The sequence below is a fragment of the Dromaius novaehollandiae genome, chromosome 8 (genome assembly GCF_036370855.1).
Source record: "Dromaius novaehollandiae isolate bDroNov1 chromosome 8, bDroNov1.hap1, whole genome shotgun sequence".
Lineage (NCBI taxonomy): Eukaryota > Metazoa > Chordata > Aves > Casuariiformes > Dromaiidae > Dromaius > Dromaius novaehollandiae.
In genome coordinates, this window is record NC_088105.1 from 24,140,212 (window position 1) to 24,163,976 (window position 23,765).

Below are 23,765 nucleotides of genomic sequence, written 5' to 3' on the forward strand. Positions count from 1 at the left end.
CAGCTCTAGTTTCAGGCCAGTCCACCCGCCGATAGCCTGGGGTGGGGACCCACCACGGCCCTGAGCACCGCCACCAGCTCCCTGGTCGCAGCAGCCAGGCGCAGCCCGGTCGCAGCAGAGCCCGGTCCGTATCCAGGCAGCGATAAAAACTCAGCTGCTCTGCCAGCACAAGCTCCTCCAAAAGCACGTCTGGCACTAAAGGACTGCAGCACGGTCCCAGCACTGGCCTGGGATGCCCGCCAGCCCCAGGGACGCCCGCCGGCCCCATCCTTGCAGGGGGGACGTGGAGCCGGCTCGAGCTCCCCCTCCCCGCAGGCACGCGGACCTGGCTCTGCTGCCCCCCCCCCTTCTGGGCACCCCCCGTTTTTTCCCATGAGCTGTCACCCCCCAAGCACCCTCTGTTCAAGGAGAAGAAAACAGGAAGGGGGAAGACCTGCACCTTTGGCATGATAGATACTTCTAACTTATCAGGAAAAAAAAAGAAAAAGAAAATGAAACCTTGCTTTTCTTTTTCATGCGAATCGTCAGGGTTTTTTGTACATTCCAAAAGAGAAAAAAGGACACACACAACTTTCTTATCATTTCCTGCGCTATTGAGAGCAGTACACAGAAACAAACAAACAAATGATCCGTTATTGAAAATTTCCAGTAGCTATTTAGCTTGAAGAAAAGGAGAAACTGGCTCTAGCCCGCGCTGCTTTACTCTCTGACGAATGATGTAACCGCTGGCTGCCTGGCCGAGGTCCCGCGAGCCCCCTGGGCTGCGCGCGCCGGCGTTTCTCATGCCATGCATATCTGCGCTGATTAAATCCTACTTCCCAGAACACATCTGAAGGAAACCAAAAGAAAGAAGAGGTTTGTCCGAGTTCAGCGAACTCAGGCCATGAACTTTTACTGCAGCCAGAGCATTTCACAAACAGGGCGACATCTGCTCCGGCAGCGTGAGCTCATCGCCCCAGGGATGCCCGCGGAGGTTGCACTCGCACTGCTATTGCCGGGTGTGGCCGGCGAGGGGCTCGCTGCGGTGCCGGCGTCCCAGCCCTGCCCCTCCGCGCAAGGACCCGCTGGCGTGGCCGCGGGCAGCTCGCTGCAGGAGGGACCAGAGGCGAGGAGGAGGAGGAGGAGGTGCGCAGGAAGCCAGCCTCCACCACTGCAAACCGTCAGGTCCAGCCATGGGTTTTCAAGCATATTCTCCTGACTTCCCTCCCAGGAGATCAAACCAAAAAGAGGGTCGTGTTTGATCTTTAGGTAAAACAGAAGCAAAATATTTCCCCCCAAAATAAGCACATTGCAGTCTGACAACGTTCATTATTACAAAAGAGCGTTTTATTTCACTTTCTTCCGGGTGCACTCTATTGCAATGTAACACTAGGCAGGTCTATTATCATATTAAGAGTCTTGCTACAGAATTAAGATTCTTGCTACGGAATTAAGATGTTTGTCCATTTGGTCACATTTCAAAGCTTTTCCTTGGCATTCGTACAGGACTTGTCACTGCTTAAACACATGCATTAGTGGACGTGCCAGGAATGTGATAGGAGACTTGGAGCAGGCGCTTCCCACTCAGCGTTTCTGAGAGTTGCTGGGTTGGCTAGATGCAAGAGGTCAACACAAATATCCATCCTAATTTTGACAAAGGGGGAGATGCACATCGGATTTTGATCACAAAGTAGATTTGCTTCTCGGGCTTAGTGCACTATTAAGGTCGTCTTCTTATTTTTGAGGCACTCCTTGTCATCTTTGCTCCCATTACCAAGGAAGATCTGTATTATTTCTGAGTAACAAGCCTTGCTTATATGTGGGAATTACATTAGTTGTTAGGCACCTGATTCATGTAACTAGTTGTATAAACTCATACAAACCATGCCTAAAGTGTTATCCACAAAAAGTCCATCCTTTCTAAGTCCAATATTTCAGTTCACAGAAAAGTCTTCTAGTATGCGTTGCATGTGGATACACACATGAGCAGTAAATGAATCACTGAGTAAATATGGCACTTTTACATATTTTCCTGGATCCCATACAGAATGAGGAAACACTCTTTCCTTAGCTGATGCATTTCTAAAATACTGTAATATGGTTTTGAAAATACACCCCACAGACTAGACAGTAAGAAATTTAGAAAAGTCAACAGTGCAGCTACCTGAGTTTGTTTCGTAAGTTTGAACAGTTAACAGCAATTTGATATTTTATCATTCACTGTGAACCTGAGGGTTGCCTACCCGCAAAAGCCATGCCGCTCAGCCCTGCTACGGTAAGAACGGCACGGCTGCCCCAGCAAGCGGCTCGGCAAGGGGGCCGAGCGGCGGCCCCGCTCCTCGCCCGAGCCCCCCACAGCAGAGCCCTGCCCCTCGCCGCTCTTGCCCAGCACAAAACCAGGCCCTTTTCTTTAGCTGGCTTAGCTTTCTCCTGGCTTAAGAGGTTGATCTGCCTTGCGGAGGGATGGGCCAAGCGCTGGCCCGGTGAAGGCGGAGGCGAGGCGGCTGGCGCGGGCAGCCGGGACCGGGGAGCCGGCGGGAGGAGAAGGAAACTGCCCCTCTCTGGCAGCAGCTCGCAGTGAGACCGACTCAGCAGCCCAAACCCTTGGAGAAGATACAGGTATGGGTGGGAAAGTGCTTAGAGCGGTATAAGTCGTCCTCATCTAGCGGGTGAATAAGGACATACCAGCACAAGGCACTTTGTACTCATGTCACCGTGCCCACACGAGGGGTTGCACTGGGATCAGCATAACCTGTGACAAGCACAGCACCCCCTAACCGATGGATTTATCAAAATGACGTGGCACAAATCTCCAGCCTGCAGTTACGAGGTGCGCATCGTTTCCATTCAGAAGACAGACCACAAACTACACATGAAACATTAGACACAAAATAAATTATGGATTTAAAATGATACATCTAGGAATATAAAGATTTTTTTAAAACTTTAAATGTAATCCCGTATTTCAAATCTAAATAAGATAACTATACAGCTCCACCAATTACCTGGACATTTTAAGCAGTTTACATTCATCAGGAACAACAGCACTTTGGTTTACATAATTAGGTTAATATGAGCAATGAATCATTTTTCTCCCTCACACTACATCAAAGTGAAGTACATTTAGAATACATATACTGCCAAGCTGTTCCAATAAGTGCATTCCATATATGAATAAAGAGTAGCTCTTGCAATAGCTACATCAGCTGTAGGTCTTTTACAGAACTCAGCCAAACTACTTTAAAGAAGCTTGCTTTGATTCTTTCATGCCTGATCCATTTTTGATTAATCATATGGATCTTCTCCAGAACATAGCCAAGCCCAAAAAATAAGTCTGACTTCGGTACTCTGGCAAGCTCACATACCAAATTGCATAGCACACCCTGGACTAACGAGGAAATACTCTAGTTTGCCTCCCCACCTTCGTAAGTCAGACTCTTAAAGCAACAAGATACTTTTGTACCAAGCTCAGGAACTAAGATTAACTGTAGTTCAAGACACACAACAGCAATTAGAGAACATTTAATAGCAACCAACCTGACAATCATCAAACAATTATTTTACATAACTTTAAACAATCAGCAACCCAACCTCTGCTATTTATAAAAAGCATTACCTCCTACAGAAAGAAGTACTTATTTCTAGCTATCCTTGCAAAGCATTTATCCAGTGCCTGCATCTGACTCAAATACGTGCTATATGTTGGATAGGATGAAGAGATCTTCTCCCAGCAAAATAATTTACTATTACATGGTTATTTTTGATTAGCTTAAATCAGCTTGCGAGCAGCACACAAATTACGATGCACTATACCTGCTAAGCCTTCACAAAAGGAAGCAAACAGCTGGATAAATAAAGAAATGAACATGGCTTCAGAGGATAAAATTCCTAACCTGATACATAATCATTAGAGAGTATTACAGATGATTACATTATTCTGAAAAGCAGGCTTCCCGCTGTATGATTTCCGATTTAATTATTAGCTGGGAGATGAAAACATAGCCTTCATCACTGTCCTCTGGTAGGGTGAGACTTTTGAGAAGTTAATGCATTAATTTAATCTCACTTCTGTAAATCTGCAAATGTTCCTGTGCTGAGCTTGGTAATACGATAACAAAGCTCAGTCAGGGAGCACATTAGCTGCTAAAAATGGTATCATTCCTGTGTCAGAATTTTTATGAACTAAACATGATTGCACTTTTTTTGAATCCCATTCCTGCAAGGTGCCAAGCATCCTTGTGGGGCAGTGAACTGAGGGGACAGAGGGCACTTGCTCCCCTGTAGGACTGGACATTTAACGGAGGATGGGCAGAGGATTTTTGAAAATAGCATTTCATCCCCCCGGGTTGCCGCTTCCAAGACAGTGACTCCTTTACAACCCTTCCATTCAAGTCAGGAGGAAATGAGCAGCCGAAGCCCTTTGCATCGTTTTGCAAATCTCCAACGTGAACGGTTTTGGCGCTGCCTCCTTTGTGCGCTGTGGCCTCCTGCCGCCGGCAGCCCCGCGGGAACGGTGGTCGGGGCCGCCTGCTCCACGCTGGGCACACCGCGGAGCCGGCAGAGCTCTCCAAGGGGCCCTGGGGGCTTCTGCCTCTTCCCTCAGCCCGTTAAAACACCTCCAGCCCTGGTACATAAACAACCTACTTGCTCTGACCATCTGAGCATGCCGCGTCTGAAATGAAAGGGTGGTCAGCCCAGATTCGATCCTGTTAGATGCTGAACACCTGGAGCTCCCGCTGACAAGAAGAAGAGATGGGGGCATTCAGCATGTGCAGGACCACCCTTCAAAGACCACATCCTAAGGGATTAACAAGAACCAGGAAGACAATAAATTCACCTATTACAAATCATGCAACCCAAAGCACACAGCTTAATCGTGGTTCCCCTGTGGGGATTAGTTAAAGGGAAAAAAAATCAGCAGATAAAACCATTTGCTGTTGTCGGTAAAAATTAAGTTACAGACACCCTTGTTCTCAGGGCAAAATAAACTTAAAATATCTTAAAACAGTGAAAAAATACAAGAAAATTTTATTTAAAAATATATGTACTCCTTACTCCAAATTTGTTTGTACAGACAGGATTTGTTTGAAAAAGAAAAAGAAATAAACATAACACTAAATGCATATTCAGAGATTTCACTTCCTATATCCTATTTGGTAGAAGTGTATTTCTGTAAAACCGAGCGAGAGGAAATTAGTTATTCAGCTTTCATTTGTTCCCTGACATCGGAAGGCAATGTTTCAAACAAGGTGTCCTCTACAATGAAACCAGTTCGCTTCAGAGCTCTACATTCACCAAGTTCAGGCGGGAGAATTTCAAAGTGGTTGCCTTTAATATCCAAGTAGGAGAGGAATACCAAATTACCAATTTTAGGTGAAAGGACTGACAAGCTATTTTTCCCAATTTTCAGAGTCTTAAGCTTTTTGCAAAAGTATAGTTCATCTGGCACACTCTCCACTTTGTTACAAGTGATGGAAAAATATTGTAAACTTTGCAGAACTCCTATTTCCGGTGGGATAAAGCGAATGTCATTGTAAGACAAATCCAAATATCTGATTTTGTTGCATAGGAATAGGTGGGATGGAAGAACCTCTATTTTGTTATGGCTGAAGGAAAGCCGTTCTAGGCTAGTGAGTTTCTTTATGTGCTCAGGGATGTATGTTATGCTGTTGTACCACAGCTTTAGGATTGTCAGTTTTCTCAGATGTTGGAAACTTACTATTTCTTCAATTGATTTGAGGTTGTTTTCCTTTAAATCCAATTCCTGAAGACTGAGAAGGCTGAAGACCGCATGAGGTATGCGCTCTAAATCGCAGTGAACCAATTCCAGCTCGGTCAAGTTGACCATCTTCTTCAGGTTGTTGAGCATCACTAACTTAGTGCCATCATTATGGATGCACAGTTTTTGCAGGTGACTTGAAACATCAACTGCAGATTGTGGGATTTTGGACAAATTACTTTTAATGTAAAGAATTTTAAGGCTTTTAAGTTCCCGAAAAGACTCCAGTGTAATGTTTTTGGAGATATCATGACTTAGTGAGCCAATTAAATAGAGCTCTTCCAAATTTCTGAGGCCATACATCCAGTGCGGCAGTTCTCTGATGTCATCAAACTTGACGCTTAAGATCTTGAGATTCTCTTTCAGAAAGGCCAAGGCGGCGCTGTGGATCTTCACAGAGCACTGGTGCAACGACAGCTCTTGGAGATTGTCCAGCTGTGCAATGGTTGCTGGTATCATTACGTTATTAATTATTTCAAGTTTTAAAGACTGCAGCTCAGTAATTTCAAAAACTGTGTCTGGAAGCCCAGAGAGCATGAAAAGCTGTAGCTCCAAATGGCTGTGGGAGTTCGTCTGTAGCCTCTGTCTCAGTTTATCTGCAGTCCACTCATTGTTTAAGTTCAGCTGTTTCAGCTTATTTTCACTGACTTCAGACAGGAAGACGGCAAATCTCTTGGAATAGAGAGGATCATACTGATCTATCATATGAAGCATAAAAGCAAAGTCATTCTTGACATCTGGGATATCATCAATTCCTGTCTCTTGCCGAACATATTCAAAAGAATATTCTTTTAGTGAGCGATAGAACAACCAGTATAAAGTATAAAGGCATGTGAGGCCATAGATGCTTACAAAGCACAGGTAGCAGTAGGAAAGTTTAGAGAACAGATGTGCCATTGTGTGATTACAGCAAAAATTCTTATATCCTGTCATGTCTTCAATATCAACATTACAGACTACTGTAAAATTAACTTCCGATACAAGTGCTGTGTTGTAAGCAATAATGATAAGGAATTTAATTACCTTAAGTACAGTCTGGCGAACATACATGACATAGAGTATATCACCTTCCTCGACATGCAGTCTGAATTTCTTCACCTTTTCAAACAGTGCTTTGGCCTGTTCACCTTCTTTCTTATCTAGCGCCCCAGGTGTTCCCTTATCCACAACCAACTTCTCAGGGATCGATTTTAAAGACTGGGTCTTGACCAAAGTGCCTTCAGCACTTGCCTGGATAGTGTTAGACTTGCTCACATTGTTCTTCCTGTTATCTTTCTCTTCAGAGTCCTCCCCTGACACTTCTGATAAGGCTCTTGTTGTCCAGGGAGAGTCAAAACATTTCCCGAGTATTGAAATGAAGTGCTCAATTTTGGAGCTCGATCCAGGGAACTTGAACCAGAAGTTACTACACAGCATGAAGACCAGTGTGTGTATAAGGACAAGGTAAGGGAAGTACTTGGCATACCAGTGCAGGGCACGTTCATAGCACACCTGATTTATAAAGCTGTACTGCTGAAGGTCCAAATCAGTTTTCAGTCCTTTCATTTCAACAGTAGCTGGAGCAGTGGATGGCTTGGGGGAAGGGAGAGGGGTTGTATCTGGGATTGTGTGAAACACATTTGAACTATTAGATTGGTTCTGGCAAGGCTGTATTCGCTTTGGAAGACATATTATCTTGTCTTGCATGACCTGAAACACACAAAAAGATATCTTGTCAAATGATGTACAAACAAAGGTGGCAGTGCCAGTAAGCGGCTGTCCTTGGAGCTCCTCCCGCTGTCAGGCATTCCTCCTCATAGCTCAGCGCCTGGCCCCCGCTTTGTGCTATTATTATTGTTATTAGTCCCAAAGAGACACTTGTTCTATATGCCAAGAACTAGGTCACCCCCTTTCATCTACGATTAGCTTTCCATAATTTGAATAAGAAGGCACTGAAATAATCCAGAAAAAGGAAAAGTATGGGTAATACAACCAGAAAGGACAAGGGAGAAGCTTCCGCATTGCTCTCCCCAGGGACAGTTTGTTCTGGCTGGGCGTATTCACCCCGACAAAGCGCTACCCCGTGTTCAGAGACAGCTTAGGCTTGAAAGCAGCTTCGCTGCATTCATGTGGCTTTGCGCCCAAACTCTGAGGTCTGGCAGACCAAAAACAGTTGACAAAGAGCCAGGATTGGTGCCTGTGCCATTGTTAATCTTTGGCCTTAATAAGGATAGACAGGGATAATGGAGAGTTGAAGATGTTTACTTGTGTGTGTACACAGACTTAATTTTTATTCAGTTTCTCATATACATAAAATAGGAATAGACAGTCCTCATTCCATACACCTGTGAAATAACGTAGCTCTGTCCTCAGTCCACCTACAATGCAAAACAGAGCAACGTTCTTAATTTGGGCTGGCCTCCCATGTTGGCAAACTCGGGTCAGAACGCCTTTGGGCGCCAATCATCTTCGGCTTAACTCGGGGTAACAGTTTGAGCTCAGTGCCAGGCTCCCTGTAGGATGGAATTTAAAATTAAAAAAGCTAATCCATGTGATAAACCAAGGAGCTCTGTTATTCGCCCTGAATGACTAACTGGGATTAGCCCAAACTAAGAATGTGCCTTTTATTGCAGCATGGATGTATCCTTTGGCATCATGGTTGCTGAAAGCACTATAGGTAGGCAACAAGAGCTACTAAACACAGATTTTCCCCTGATAATCCACCCTGGTGCAGGCAGATGCTGAGCTGAGACCGCATCTGTTTTTAACAGCATCAGTGTCACAACTGTTGCCACTTCAAAAACTTCTTGTCTGTAAATACTGTTGTTGTAACAGAGCTATTCTGTTATACACCATTATTTCTACACTAGATCATGCCTTTGGTAGTAAATTGGAATAAAAAAAATCCCTGTTATTTGCAGTGTTTCCAAACATTATTTTCAAGTGTGCTTCATCCAATCAAGCAGATAAATTTAAAAGTGACTTTATGTGCTTAAGCAAACACTTGGCTACTAATGCAGAACAAATCCTTGTATAGAGAGATTTTTAAACACAGACATCACACTTTCCAAAAGATATTTGAAAAGACAATACAGGCAAAACTACAGTTGATTTCACAAAAAATTTGGGACATGGTATGTGAAAACCTTGGGTCATGTAATGGAGCAAATTCTGCTGAAATCAGAGTTCTGTCATTGTGTCCCTTTTGCTCCACTTCTGAATCCTGCCCAAAAATGGACATCCATGATTGAACTAGTACTATAACTTCCTATTTTTGTAGAGTTCATTCCAAACAGCAATTTCCATTTCTTTCTGGGTTTTGGCTCTTTAGCATAATTTAACTAACAGGGAGTGACAATAACATCAATTGTTTATGTGTAAGCATTCTCAGAGATGCTTTGGAATAGAGGAGGCATAGCATTGGTTGTGGGTAGTGTTAATAAAATCAGCATATTCATTTCAAGTCTATTTGAAGCAAAAAGAAAAAAAGACTATTAAATAAAAAAGCCAAACAAAAAAGGAAAAATAGAAATTACAAAAATATGTTTTCAAGCTCCTAAACAAAAGAAAATGGTAAGAAATAGGAATTTCAGTCGATCATCAGGTTGTGGTGAAAACAGGCATCCAGACACAAGCTTTTGTCATGATAACCAAAGGCAATTGCCAAACCAACAGCTCTGGCACCACTCCCTTGACGCCAGTGTAGATACAGTGTAAATCAGTGGATTTACAGCCACTAAAAGTCTGGCCTGTGTTATTTTATGTTTCTGCCTAAAACACTTGTAATTCTGGGACGGGCCAATTTTCGCTTTGCTCACAGCGAACACAAGGGAACCGCGACGCGTGGACCTTTCTCGCCTGTGTTGCTCTTCCCGTGTCCCCGACGGCACCCGCTGAGTCCCGGCCTCGTTTAACCTACCTGTAAGGTGCACCCGAACACGCCGATCATCAGCATGGCGACGGAGAGGTAGTCGGTGAACACGTCCCACCAGGGCTTCAGCACCCTGAAGGCCGGCTGCTGCTCTGAGAACTGCCGAAACTCGGTCACGGGAATCATCTTCCTGCAAGAGAGGCACCGGAGCGCTGAACCACCAGCGGACCGCTCCCTCCCGTCCTGTCCCGTTCCGTCCCGTCCTGTCCCGCACGCCCGCCAGGGAACACAGCGCGCGTCCCCGGGCTCAGCTCTCCCAGTCCCTTCTAGCTGCCGTGCTCCATTCATTCACATTTTATTCACAGGGGTTTGGGGGATGCTTTGCAGTATTTCTGTGCATACTCACCGCAGCTTTAAATCAATTGCTGCTGAAGCGCCTTAGCTAACCCAAACTACAGGCAGTACAGGCAGAGCGAGGGCTTTACCTCACCTCACTGTCTAGGCTTACAGCATTGCTTCCTCTGAAAAATCAGCTAGCGCACGAGCGTGTTCGGGCACAGAGAGCAATCTCAAAGCCTACAGCATATTGCGTAACTCAATCCCAAGATCAAAACAGCAGAGAAACTCCCCAGTAGGTTACGACGGAAAGATAAACTCACGTGGGAATGTAACAAAAACAGTCCCAAAGGCAGTTTACAAAAACCGTCCTTTGACTAATATCGTAAACGCATCACGGTAATGTTTAAAGAGTTTGTAAGCCTGATCCAGCCGAGCACGGCAATGCGTTAGCGTGGGCTTGGTGCCGCGCAGCTGTGTGCAGGTTGGGGCCGAGCGCACGCTTGCGGATACGCTGCGGAACCATTTGGAGCGGGGATGCGGGCCGGGGAGGACGGCCGTCGCTGCAGGCATGCCCCGCGGGAGCCACCACAGCCCCCAAGGCAGCCGCGGGTGTGGGGGGGGATCTGCAAAGGGCCCGTAGCGGGACCGGTCCGGCAGCTTGCTGGTGGGCAGCATGAAAGCACCTTAGCTCTTGCTCCTGCTCCCCTCACCCCTGCCAGTCCTCCTGTGTTGCTGAGGGCTGCTCGGCCAGGCCAGGGAGACTCTCTCAGGCTCTTGTCTCTCTGACGGTGTTCCCCAGGACGCACGCTGCACGCGAGGTGTAATCATGCCCATCTCTGACGTGGCTGGAGATCTCCAGGAGGAAGGTGAGCCGTCTTCTTCAGCCCACGCAAATTAATCAGAGAGCCTGCAAGCCCGGCTTCACCCAGCCAGGTTAAAAATCAGCCGATTGCCACGCCGTGTCCATGCCGACAGGCCTAAGCTGTTGCAGCAGGGGTGATGGTATGCAGCACTCTTTATCGAATTGCAGCCGGTCAGGAGCCGCTCTTCTGATTTTTGCGTGCTTATCTTCCACATGCTCAGCAGACACATCAGGGAGATACGCCGCTACGGCAGAGGAACAGCTCCGGTAGCTGCTGCGACAAGTCCTTCTCGCCTCACTTTTTCTCTTTGAAACACCAGCAGAAAAAATTGGGTCTCGGAAATTTGAGGCGCCCCACGCAGCTTTACCCCCGCCCCGGCCCCGGCTCAGCAGAGCGCTGGGAGAGGCGCTGCCGGGCTGGCGGGCCGCCAGCTCCCGCGGCTCCCTCCCGGGGAAACAACGCCGTGCCGCAGCGGGGGGACCCAGCGCTCTCCAATCCCCCCAAGCGCCTCACGGCCGCTGGTAGGGAATTACCCGCCTCTTCTTTATTCCCAGACAAAATCTAGGTGGTTGGCAGTAGCTGCCGGCAAGCTTTAAAAAAATCATTTTTCTACCAAACATTCAAAAACATAGGAAACTCTTAAAAGATATACTAATAAAAACATTAACTTCTCAGTTGCCATGAATGGTCCTGTTCAGAACTTTGCGACATACACACAGCCGCGGCTGGGGCTTTGAGGCCAGTCAGCTGCCTGCAATACTGTCGGCACAGGAATGAACACACAACAGCTGATTGCTTTAAAAATCGTGATTTTTTCCCCCCTCTCTCCTTAAGAACGGCTCTTGGGTTCTTTTTCATCTTCTGATGTCAAGGCCTCTCTGGGTCCCGTTTTCCAGCTTTTTTCAGGAAGCATAGCCAATCTGAACGTGCGATTAGCCACAGTCGTGCCTCCTACAGCGGAGACTTAGGAGAAAGCACCCGCGCCCACGTGCACAGCGAGCGTGTGGACACCCAGCTGCCCCCGGGTAGGCGCCTCAGCAGCGTGGCGGACCCAAGCCCGGGCGCTGTGAAGGGCGGCAGGACGGCAGCCAGGACCGCAGCTATCCCGCGCACAGCCGAGCAGGGACCGCTCCCACCGCCCCAAAGTAACCCGCCTGCTGCAGCCGACAGGCTCCAGTCTGCTCTTCAGGGGCCTTCGTGTATCATAGGTTTGCTTGGTTTCTTGTCAGTGATATGTGGGGAATTTAGAGGAAGGCAGAAAGTTTCTGGCACCGCAAACACCCGCTGCCCCGACCCCTCGACCCCCCGGCAGCGGCTGCGGTCTGCCCCGCGCGGCTCCCGCAGGCTGCACGTGCTGTCACCTGGCTGCGGTCCGAGCAGGGCGAGACCGGCGCACGGACTGCCTCTCCGAGCCCCGCGCCAAAGCCCAGCGGTGGGCACGGAGGGTTTGCGCTCCGCCATCAGATGTTTGCCAGTTATGCAGTTTTTTATTGTTAAAATATAATGTCACTGAATGATGGCAACATTCTTGCATATCGTAATGGCAAATAAAGCAGTGATGCCTGTCCAACGACAGACCATCATACAGGGAGTTCAAGAAGCATGAACCGTCTTTTGCTCAGAATGGGAAATGTCCATCTTAAGTTAAAAAGTAAATTGTAAAAGAAGGCCTTAAGAAAAAAAGACATTTGCAACAAGCTTTAAATGGAGGCTGGACATGAAGAGATGGGACAACTGTTTCCTAACATTCTCTGGAGAAAACATATTGCTCCTCCCTTGTTGCACTAGCAGGAAAGAGAAGTAAAGAGCCGGGAAGCCCGGCCTTAGCGTGCTGCTGGCAACTGATTGCACGAGAAGCAGAATCATACACAACTGTATCGTATCCATCTCCCTCTTCCCTGTAACTTATTTCACGTTGTTGCTTGTGCAGTGACCAAAACGACATTATCAGCAGCAGCTTCCGAGGCCTCAGGGAAGGCACAGCAGGTTCACACGGCTAAAAGCATGCCCGAAAAATCCCTCTGGGCCGTGGCAGGAGCCCAGCTCTCCCGAACGGCTACGCCCTGAACCGTGCTACCGATAGCGGCACTGATCATCACACGCAAACCAGGTCTGTGCAAAATAAAGTGATTCAGACAATCTGTAATCCGTTCATTCATTTAAACAGATCAAAACAGAGATGCTAAAAAGTCACATTGCAGCCCAAAGAGCAATCTTTGGGACAGCTCACCGCCTGCTGTAGCTTCCTGTTCTCATAACAAGGCGGTATTAAAGAGGGAAAAAAGCAGTTTGGAATTTCGGCTGGACAGCGTTACTAACTGCAGTTCACCTGCACTCACAATGCTGTTTAATGGCACAAGATATGGTCGCTGAGATGTGGAATCTAACTGATGCTAAATATTATTCTAACCCACTTCAAGGAATTCTTGACTTCTAACTATTGAACTAATTTATTCAATTAAAATCAGGACACTTTCATTTTTTTCTCCCTTGCATTTCTAATAATCTCTAGAGAAAAGAAAATTGGACGTGAGATAAATCATCTGGTTCTCTGCTACCAGAAGGAATCCCGAAAGCAGCTCAGGTTAAGAAAAGTTGTACCAGCTCGTTAAACCATGCTGCAGAAGACAGCTGAGGGTTTGCTAAAAAAAACTGAGAGGAGAGAAATTAGCAGAAATCTTTTATTATTATTTTAAAGTTTCTAGGGAATAAAGAAGAGTTGATGAGTAAAGATCAGTATGCAGCAACAAGGGGGAATGCTGGGATCCAGGAACAAAGAGGATGTGCAGAGTACCCAGCTCCCCCCGCAAAGGAAAAGGAGAGTCGAATATAGCATCCTGAAGGAACATGCAAAGACTTGAAGATAATAAACAAACAGATATGGCTTCTGCTGGAAATAGAGATGTGGAAAAGAACCAAACAAAACATTCAGGTCCAAACTCTTTGCTGATGTAAACAGGCACAGTGTCCAGCTAAATTTCAGATTTTACTCCAGCAGAAATACTGACCACAGAAATCAGCTAATGCATAGGCAATGAGGAGCAAGGCACAACGACTTAGCATGACCTGAAAGAGCTAAGGGGAATAAATAGATCTGAGGGAGAAAGAAAAGTCCTGGGAACGAATTCGACTCATTAATAAATGAGAGCGATTAAATCCAAGGATGACTCCGAAATGGCCGCACCACGGTGCACACCAGCTCCTCTGCAGCTGGCCCCCACCAGAAGGGACGAGGAGAGCGGGGCACGCAGCTAGGAAGCCGTGAAGCCTCTCGACAGTGCCGCTAAAGGGAAAAACATACATTTTGTAGATCAGGCAATGCACATGGCGAGCGGTGCAGAACATAAAGGACATGAGCTTCCTGAGGGCTGGCGGCTCCTCGGCGGGCCGGGCGTCAGCCGTCTCGCAGCGCCTCCGCTCCTGCCGGGCTCCCCCGTGCTCCAGGACCTCCGGCATCAGCGCTGGGTCAGCAAAGTCGCTTTGTCAGCGGGCAGAAAACCGCTGACAAGTATGGTTTTCAGCTCCGCAGCCACCCTACCTCCACAAGCGACATAAAGCAAGTGGACCAACCCCCCCGCCACCACAACAGGGCATTGCTCATGGCTAGGGGGGGTCTGCACCGCGAGCTGGCACGGCAAGGCCGAAAAAGCCTCCGAGGACCACCCCGGCCTTGGCTTAATGCTTCACAGACCGGCTCTGTGACTTGCTCTGGGGGCTTCGCGCTGGGGCTTCGGGGTGTGAATTTCTGTGACCCGTGCTGCAGCAGCATGTGGAGCACCATGGTCGAAACAGGGCCCCACTGCGCCAGATGTGCAAACTTTGGGGGACATTACAGTGCATGCACTCAGCTTGTCTGAAATCTGTGCGATACATCCCATCTTCCCACTGCCTTTGCCTAGCACCTTGAAAGATGCTTTACAGTTAAAAAGAAATAACACATTAATATTCACAGGCGTGCAGCTCCAATACAGCCCTGAATAAGAGCGCTTTTGGTGTCCTACGCTCTGGCTATTGCTAGGTAACTGCTGCTATTTTTAAGCAGATTCTTTCAGAGTAACTTAATTCACTTGGTGCAGCATAGCTGTGAATGAATTCGCACCAGCCTTCAGGCGGGTGCGCGGGCGCACTACGGGAGGGTACCAGGGTGCCACGCAAAACCCCCCTGCATGCCAGCCTGACCCATCCCCGCTCCCAAGGCGCAGTTTCCATAGGCATTCAGACCAAAATAGCCACCTGAGAGAAACGCAAAGCTGTAAGTGGACAGCCCTGCCTTCACCAAACTCTTTGCAGGTGGTCCCCAGCACATGCTCCTCACCCAGCACCTACCAGCATCAGGACACCCTCCCAGGGACCAGCCCTCCCGCAGGGGACCGACCGCCCCGAACACTGCCAGTCCCGAACGCTGGAGACTCTCAGCGATGCTCGCGGGGCCCCGCCGGGCCGGGCCCCAGCTACCGCATCCTGCTGAGCAAAGCCCGAAGAGGCGTCCCAGTGCTTCGGGGGGCCGCAAGCCAGCCCATCGCACGCCACCGAGGCGGTGGCTCTGACAGGTTTCGTGCTGCACGGAGCAGACGGGATCCGCAAGGGCTGCGTGTGCCGAGCGGCAGGCGGTGCTCCCCAGCAGGCAAGCCCGCTGCTCTCGTATCTTCCAGTAGCAGTTACTCCACCACGCTCCCATGCAGTGAAGCAATCGCTGCCACACATTACGCGTTTTGGGGTGACATCCCCAGCCCCCAGGCCACGTGCTGCACGGGCAGCTAATGCCCACGATCTACTGCTGTAGCACGGGGATATATAGCACGCCAGAGAGAAGGCACAGGGAGCAGAGCAGCAGGAGGAAGACCAGCTTGCAGAAACGGTGAATCCTACAACCTGGAAACATAAGAGGTTGGTGGGATTTCTTCTTGTCTTTAGTGGACCAGAAGGTGTGCAAATCCCTATCCCGCTGGGATTTGACTGCACTCCCCATCACTGCGCCGGCCCCTCCTGGGGCTGCCGAAGCCAAGCGTGGGTGCCACAGAGCCGCCCCCGGCGAGGGAGCTCCGGAGGCGAGCCGGCACAGTGGAGCTGGTCCCTGCCGGGATGTCCCCACGAGAAACTAGCTCAGGGACCACTCCGTCTTCCCAATCAGAGATCTGAGAAAGGAGAAAGTGCTGGGCTAGGCAAAACCCGCTGCCCTTGCTGTTTCAAACATGTTGCATGCGTTAGGATAAATTATGAAATGCCTTTTGGGAATACTGCCACAACTAGGTCTCTGGGCTAGTTCCCATACATGATTTATAGCATATTCATCTTCATTAAAGGAGCAGAGCGCGGCACACAGTTACACAGCGGCCGCCGCAGTTCCGGGCACAAGGAGCTGGGCCGGCCGGCGGGCGCAGCAGCAGGGACCCCGCGCGCCACCCGTGCCCCCGCGGCCGTCGCTTCGCGCAGGGCAGGGCGCTGCAGCCCAACCACTGCCGCGCTCTGCAGCTGGCTGCAAACGTTTCTTGCTCTGTCTAAGTATTTCAGTGCTGCTTTTCAGGGGGTACCGCACCGGCTGCCCCGGGCCAGGAGCCAACGTTAAGCTAAAGCACATTTCGACATCGGGCCAGGGGCTGCTCTGGAAAGCAGAAATTTACACTTCACTTTGCCTGACTGGGAATGACACATGGAGATAGCTAAATATGCAAGCATAAGGGAGCTCTGCAATTAAGTTCATGGCGAGGTATTCTTAAATACTTGATTTAGGCAAAGTCACTGGCCTATGCAGAGCTCAAGGGCTTGGGGCCATAACCTCTTCTAGCTGGGCAGGTAGGGCTGGTAGGCACAGCCCAGCATGGAAATGGCTCGGTGCTACCGTCATCGGCCATACGCTCTGCCGACTGTAACTTGGCCAAACTTTTACTGAGGGGGACCCCTGGGATGTCCGTAAGAAAAAGTCTGTCTCCCTTTAAAAATGTTTTAAAAATAGAATTTAGCCAAAAATTGCTCAAATCATTTCTAAGAACAAGCTTAGGAGAACACACATTGGACTATACATAGTACAAAACTTGCAGTCTTTATATTTTAAGTTTTCCAGATACACATGCTCTGCAGCACGGCCCAAATTTGGCCTGTGTATCAGGGATGCACTTTTCTGCACTGGGAACAGCTGCCCACAGCTGGCTAGTTTATAAACTTCTGGAAACCGTGGTTTCATCTGTGTCCTTTGATGGGAGGCACTAGAAGGGCTGAACACCTCATCGCGGCCTGTGCCCCAGAGCCCTCGCAGCTCCTGGTGCTGCCCGACGGCACCACGAGCCACGGGAAATGCCTGGCTTCATTTAATCACTTTACCAGGACAGGATAAAAAGCAGACTCACAGGCAAGGCACAAAGTTTGGAAAACAGATTAGACTAAAGGGGAAGTACTATGATAAGGGCTGTAATTAGCGATCCTAATTCCCAAGAGCTCAAATCTACACCCTTACTGAGTTCTTACATGCATTGTGTGTACAGTAAAATAATGTCTGAACTACCCCAAAGTTCAGCTTTGGTAATTACCTTGCTATATGTTTTTAAAAATGTGTTTGCATATATATTTGCTTGTACATGTATATATATATGTTGGCTATGTCCAGCATTTTGGTCAGCATAGGTTTGGCCATTTCCCATGTAACATACAGTAAATACCTCTATGACTAACTTCTCTCTGTATGTGAGGTATTTAAGGATAACAATCCCCCTAGCTGGGCTTTACATTGGTGTTTCCCGTGAAAAATTCTGTTGAAAGCTACTTTGAAAACTGACTATTTGATAATATGGCAAAAAAGTATCACTTGTTGCCAGTTTTTCAAATGCAACGGGTTACTTTTAGTTCTGTTGATTATAACAGAGGTTTTCATAGCAAAAAAAATACCAGAATTTGGAAGAAAGAAATACAAACAAATGATGCTGTTGCTCAAATATAAATCCCACATTAAAAGAGCTGGAAAGTCTTTAAAAGTCATCTAAAAAACAATCTGTTCACATCCAAACAGTTATTTTTAAAAGTCCATGTGTCTACTGCATTTTCAAACAAACTACTTGAAATTCATCATCTCGGGGCTGGGGATGGCGAGGGAACACGGCCCGAAGGAAGAGCAGAGCATGAGCAAGGAGTGCTCGTCCGGCTGCTGCGCCGCGGCTGCGTGGGGCAAACCACACCACCCCGCCGTGCCGTGCCCGGCACTCCGGCTGCAACACACAGACGCGTCTGCTTTCTTCACGACCTTTGGTGGGAAATATGAATGGATAGTACTACAAAATGGTAATATAATACTTTTGACAGTTCTCTGAAAATGACTGAGTCTAAATTGATGGCAAGTTAAAACTTGCCCTGCAAAGCCACTGGAATTAATTTGATTTGATACTACACGTAACAGAAGTTATCTGGGTCAATTTATAGTAGTTTGCATTCTGCAGAGCAGACAAAAATATAATCACTCTAAAGAATATATCATTCCAACCTCCCAGATTTTGGTGCCCTACAAAACTTGTCCAACCCGTGCAGTTTACATACGGGCAACACTCATGGCAGGGCCGGCGGACGAGGCCCCCGAACCGGCTCCTGCATCACAGCTGCTCAGGGTAGCGATGGCATTTGGTTTCCAGGCGTCCTGATCCAAGAAGGCTCCATTCTGCCACCCGAAATCCAGCCCGGAGGCACAGCGTCCCGCTGGAAGCTGGCCTCTCTGCGGCTGCCCTGGGAGGCGGCAGGCGGCGCGGGGGCATCACGGAGCGCCCCAGCAGGCAGAACCCCCCGCTCTGCTTTATGCATTGCCGATGCCATCGGCCGCCACCGTAAAGCCCCAAGTCCCGAGCTCAGACCTCGCAGGAGACGTACAGAGGAAGCAGTTTTAATAAACGCTGTTTCAAAACATACCTTGCAATTTCCAGCTACACGTAGAGCAAATGCTACTTTGGCAAGAGGAACCCAGATAAAAACCTTGCTGTTTGTTTTAACTGAGCCACAGTACATTTTCATGTATTACACACCAAAAACACTTCCTATTGTCAGCAGCTCTGCGACTTCTACTTGGTTGGACCAAAGACAAAAAAAATGTTCAGGGCCGGACTCTGCCAGATAAAATCTCAGTGAAATCAATAGGAGTTCTTTTTGTACCAAGCACACAGGACTGTATGCAGATTTGGCTTTGCTTAACTATTTGTCTGATTTTAAAGAAAAGTGAACTGTACACATTTCCATGTCAAAAAGACTACTTCAAAGGCAATACGCATCATTTTGCAGTGTTGGGAATGACATTCTTAGTTTATCAGAGCTATCTTTCAAACTGAGGGCCCTCTTCCCAGGGCTGCAAGATGTTCTTAATGTGAGGGAAAACTCTTAAAAGCACACCAAAGTACCGAGTAAAAAACTATTCCAAAAGTGTTGTTTTAGTACTCCTGAAACACATCTAAATGACTGAGAAAAGTAGACTCATATCACGTTTTAATCAACACTTCACCAGGTTTTCCACAAACACTTATTTAATATATTCAGATAATGAAGACAGAATCAGTTCTCAATTTCACAGAATAGAAAATATTGCATAAACTAATGCCACTCATTGCCAAAGAAATATTCAGGGACCTCAGCCTGACACAAGTGCTCATAATAAAATATTTTCAGCTGATATAATTAAAAACTATTTCCTAATTGGGGCAGGAAACACAAAGGGTCCATTCTGAGTCTTAAATAGCTCAGCCATCTGAAAAGTTAGTTAAAAACATTTTATGCAGTGACTGAGCCAAAAACATTAAAGAAATGCCTGCTTTCATGATTTGCGAGACGTCTTCATATAAAGGATCTTTTCTGCCCCTGCTTGCCTGTTGCACAAGAGAGCTTTCTAAAGTCTGCGATAGTCTCATAAAACACAAATCCCAACACACCTGGACAAACATACAGGTATTCTCAGCCTGAAACATATCTGGGGCATTTTCCTCCCCTAAAACCATCCTTCGGGATACAAATCCCCAACAATAAAAATATAGCTCGGTCTCATCCTCCCTCCTGATAGTCTGGGAAAAGCTACCGCAGATGAAACATGCTGTGGAGATGACCTACGCACACCCAAAGATAAGCACAAACAGCTACAGAATCTGAATCACTATTCCCATACGACTTTTAAATAAACTTCAGGGATCTGGAAAAACAGAGCGCTCTGTCTAAATTCCCTATTGGACTTTTTCAGACCACTGTCCAGCCACGGCCTGCCTGCCGAGGAGGGATTAGCTGTAAACTAGGTTCCCCTCAAAGTCTCTTGTGGCATCAGCGAAGAGAACAAAAGGCCACATCCATCAGGCCCAAACCGCGCGAGATCAAAGCATCCGCGGGTGGGGTGCGGACCGCACCACCGCAGGTGTGCAGCGCCCTGAAATTATGTTGTCATGGATAAACCACGGCAAAGAGCAAATATTCTTTTTAATCACATTACACTTGACAAAGGGCTTTTCTGAATATGTCATCTGCGAACGCCCCTCCCGCTCCGTAGGCTCGCACGGAAACAATCCACTGCAGGGACAGCTCATCAGGAAAGCATTCACATTGACTGGAAATGAGAAGACTTGTCGTACAGTGGTCTCTCTTACAACACTGAAACCGCTTCCTTACAACAGCGTTCACTTCTGAGTTGCTGCACTCGGAGGTAACTCACCCCCGTGTCGAGGTCTTACACCCGGGGCACGGCTCAACGCGGGCTCTGCTCCACCGCATGCTCCAGAGCACACGATTAATCCAAGCTCCCACCTTATTTTCAGTGATGAGCACAGAAAACTGGAGACATTCACAGCATTTCAACAGTCTTAAGGCTGGTTTGTCAAATTTTTAATTCCTGTCAATACAACGTCACTATCTGCTGTTGCCACCAAAGGGAGAAGCGAGCTAGCGCCTCACCCTCTTCAGCAGATTATGGCTTAGTCCAGAATTTGAAGCAGGTATGAGAGGCTGAGTGCTGCTCACCTGAAAGTCAGCAGGAGAGTTAAAGCCTACTTTGACAGAGAGAAATAGATCTGTAATGCTACTGTACAGGAGCAAACTTTCCCACACGCATTGGTCAAAACTCAGAGGAATTTTGTAAGCTCGTCCTGACACTAGCGTTAACATCTTTCTAAGGAGAACTGCCATTTTGCACATCATATTTTGTTAGTAGAGCAACAAAGGGGATTCGTTTTCATTTAAAAACAAAATAATTCAAACGCAATAAAAAACTCTTACATACTATTGCTATGGTTATCTGAGCTACCTCAGGAAACCAGGAAAAAATGTACACTTCGTCTTAAAGCAGAATTCTCCCAAACTCTCAGGAAACATGCAAGGCATTTATAGGGCACTAGCCTACCTTTTAAAAATCTGACCTGATCAAACACTAGATTGCAAATCAGCCTCTTCATGGGAGACAGAAACGGAGCTGGCAGAATCTCCATACTGGAAAAACTGCAGAAAAGGAGCATATTGGTACAGCTTATGTCTGCCTGAATGATACAGTTGTAAAATCCATTCTTCATCTGATCAGCTTCTTGTGTCAGGCACTAAGATATAAAAGGAATACAGCGCAGAGAAGCTGACCCAGGGTCCGGCAGGTTTAAAGGCAGTTTTAAGACACTTTGCCTGGGGATGAGGAGATGACGACGCCTGCCCGGTATTATCAGCAAATGCAATGGCGCAAACGCACATTCATGCATGCCCAAAAAGATGAATCAAACCAAGTAACTTTTTAGAGGGAAAAAGATCTTAAAAACACACAGTCACTGTACTATAGCTTGAGTTTACACCAAAGTTGTGTCGCACAAAATCTCTGGACAAACAGCTTAAGGATGAAAAAGAGAAAAGTTTCCATTCCGTTGAACGTGCAAAATCCAACGCTTGTTGACATTCTTCTGTCAGATCATTTTGGAAGGAAAATGACTGCTTTGCTCCACTACACGAGGCTTTTAAGAAAGCATTTCTGGGTTATTTTCATTTTTTCTGATGTAAAATGTTTCTGTGTCAGGCTTTTCTTTACCACGCAGCCCTCTCCCCTGCCCCTCACAACTTAGTGTCAACAAAGACAGTATCTTTTAACCAAGTTTTTTCTTAGAGTAAAAACCCTGTAAAACTACCTACTAGCTCCCGTTATTGTGAATTGTTTGGAGTGTCATCTAAGCTTTCCTGCAGCATTCAGGAGGGCTGGGCTGGGAAATGCCTTTCTGGTGGCGAGCAGGGCCCGCTGCGCTCAGCCGCTCCCCCAGGTCACCGGACAATCGGAGGAACTGCTTCTCCCAGCAGCTCCCGCCTGCCATTATTCTGGGCTCTGCTGTGTCGGCGCTTTGGTCTCAGGGCCACCTCAGCGCTGTTTAACCCTCTCAGCGGCCCTGGCCCTGCTGGAGCCCCCTTATCAAGGGCCTGAAAAGCAAGCGACGATTCGGGGTGCCTCCGCCCCAGAAAGTCAACGCAAACTGCCACAGAAACCAGTTTCAAGATGGCATCAAGCACCCAAGCAAGGGACTTCCGCGGAGGACTCAAGAGTCGCCCGAGTTTGTTCTTCCCCGAGAACGGGACCAGCCCCATAAAGCACCTAGATTTTTAGGGTTTCGATCAAAAAGTTTCTTTTTACAAGAATAAGGAATAGCCAAACAACACAAAACGTTCTGTTACCGCGAAGCCTAGTCGGCAGCCTCTCAGTACTCAAACTGGAAGAAAGCGGCGTGAGAGCTGCTACGCGTTGTGGCAAACTCAGAATGCAACCGGGGAAACAAAATGACTCAGAGCAGCAGGGCTGGGCACCGGCGGGGCCGGGCACCGGCACCACGGGCAGTGCAGCGCCAGGAGACGGGATCCCGCACGGGACACCTGCCGGGGCCACCCTGCCCGGCCCCAGCCCCAGCCGGGACTCCCGGGCCTGATCCGCGCTCACGCAAGCGGGAACTGCTGGCGGAGAGCGAGCGGATGCTGAAACAGGAGCACAGGGAGGGAGCGCTGCCCTCCTACCAGCTTTGGCCCTGCCAAAAAGAAAAGTAAAAGCAGCTCTAAAACATCAGGGGAGAGGGGAAATGCCTACTCTGTCGAATTTGGGAGAGACTCTTTTTTCTCTTATTTCCCACATTGCCACCTTCTTTCCCTATTCTGCAGGGTCCCTTTCTGCCTGCCCCCATTTTTTTTACCGTATCATCCAAGCCTAAGTGCTCTATAGGAGCAAAAACGCATGTGTGTTCATGCAGTGCTCTTTGTAATACAAAGTCATTTTTCCACAGAAAGTGCTTATTCCAAAAGTGAAAACAAACAAACAAACCAACCATAACTTATATAGTTATTCGTGCAATAAAACGCCTCACTCCGAGGCATCTCCACGGCAGTGACGCTACAGCAGACCCGGCCGGCGGTCCGGTCCTCGCCAGCCTCCCCCCGCGCAGCCGGCGCTCCCCGGGACCGACAGACCAGCGGAAACGGCCGCCGCGCTGCGACAGGCGGCTTTCAGAGCGACCCCAGCCCAGGCCGGCTGCGCGCTGGGGTCTCTCCGGAGGCGCAGGCAGGGGCGGCCCCGGCCCCAGCCCCAGCCGCTGCCGCAGGGCCGCGACCGCCACCGCGACTGCCCCGGCCGCGGCAGCGCGGATGGAGCCTCCGCATCCCACCGGCTCCGGCAACGGCCGCCTCCGCCGGGGGGGGGGGGGCAGACCCGGCACCCCGGGACCCCCCGGACCCCCAGCCGGGCCGGGCCGCGCGCAGGAAGCCGCCGCGCTGCCCCCTGATCGGGCCGCGCCGCGCCGCGGCCGCAGCCGGGGCCGCGTCTCCCCGCGGCCGGCGCAGCGCCAGGCCCCGCGCCCCGCCCGCGGCGATGCCGGCGGGAGGCAGCCGGGCGGCGGCGGCGCCTACCTGGTGCGTGTCGGCGGGGCGCGGGGCGGCGGCGGGCGGCGGCGCGCTCATGCCGCGGCGCGGGACGGCGCGGAGCGGGGCCGGGCGGGGCCGGGCGGGGCGGGGC

At 48.7% G+C, this 23,765-nt stretch overlaps 1 protein-coding gene across 2 annotated transcripts; it reads right to left on the reverse strand.

Moving 5' to 3' along the window:
- Window positions 1–1,304: 1,304 nt before the first annotated feature.
- On the reverse strand, window positions 1,305–23,765 carry LRRC8C (leucine rich repeat containing 8 VRAC subunit C). Of its 2 annotated transcripts, none has more exons than XM_064515948.1 (3): window positions 23,660–23,765; window positions 9,657–9,798; window positions 1,305–7,447 (listed from the first exon to the last, which is right to left on the reverse strand). In XM_064515948.1, exons 2-3 carry the CDS (start codon window positions 9,792–9,794, stop codon window positions 5,177–5,179), a joined length of 2,409 nt encoding a protein of 802 aa, XP_064372018.1. In that variant the 5' UTR covers window positions 9,795–9,798; window positions 23,660–23,765; the 3' UTR covers window positions 1,305–5,176. The 2 variants fall into 2 exon arrangements, with proteins under 2 accessions (XP_064372018.1, XP_025972328.1); XM_026116543.2 differs by lacking the exon at window positions 23,660–23,765 and adding an exon at window positions 10,015–11,139.

Bases quoted from the DNA above. Each gene is read 5' to 3' on its own strand.
- LRRC8C (XM_064515948.1), bottom strand. From the start codon at position 9,794: ATGATTCCCGTGACCGAGTTTCGGCAGTTCTCAGAGCAGCAGCCGGCC. The intron at 7,448-9,656 runs GTAGGTTAAACG...TGTGTGTTTCAG, and splicing joins TGTTCGGGTGCACCTTACAG to GTCATGCAAGACAAGATAAT.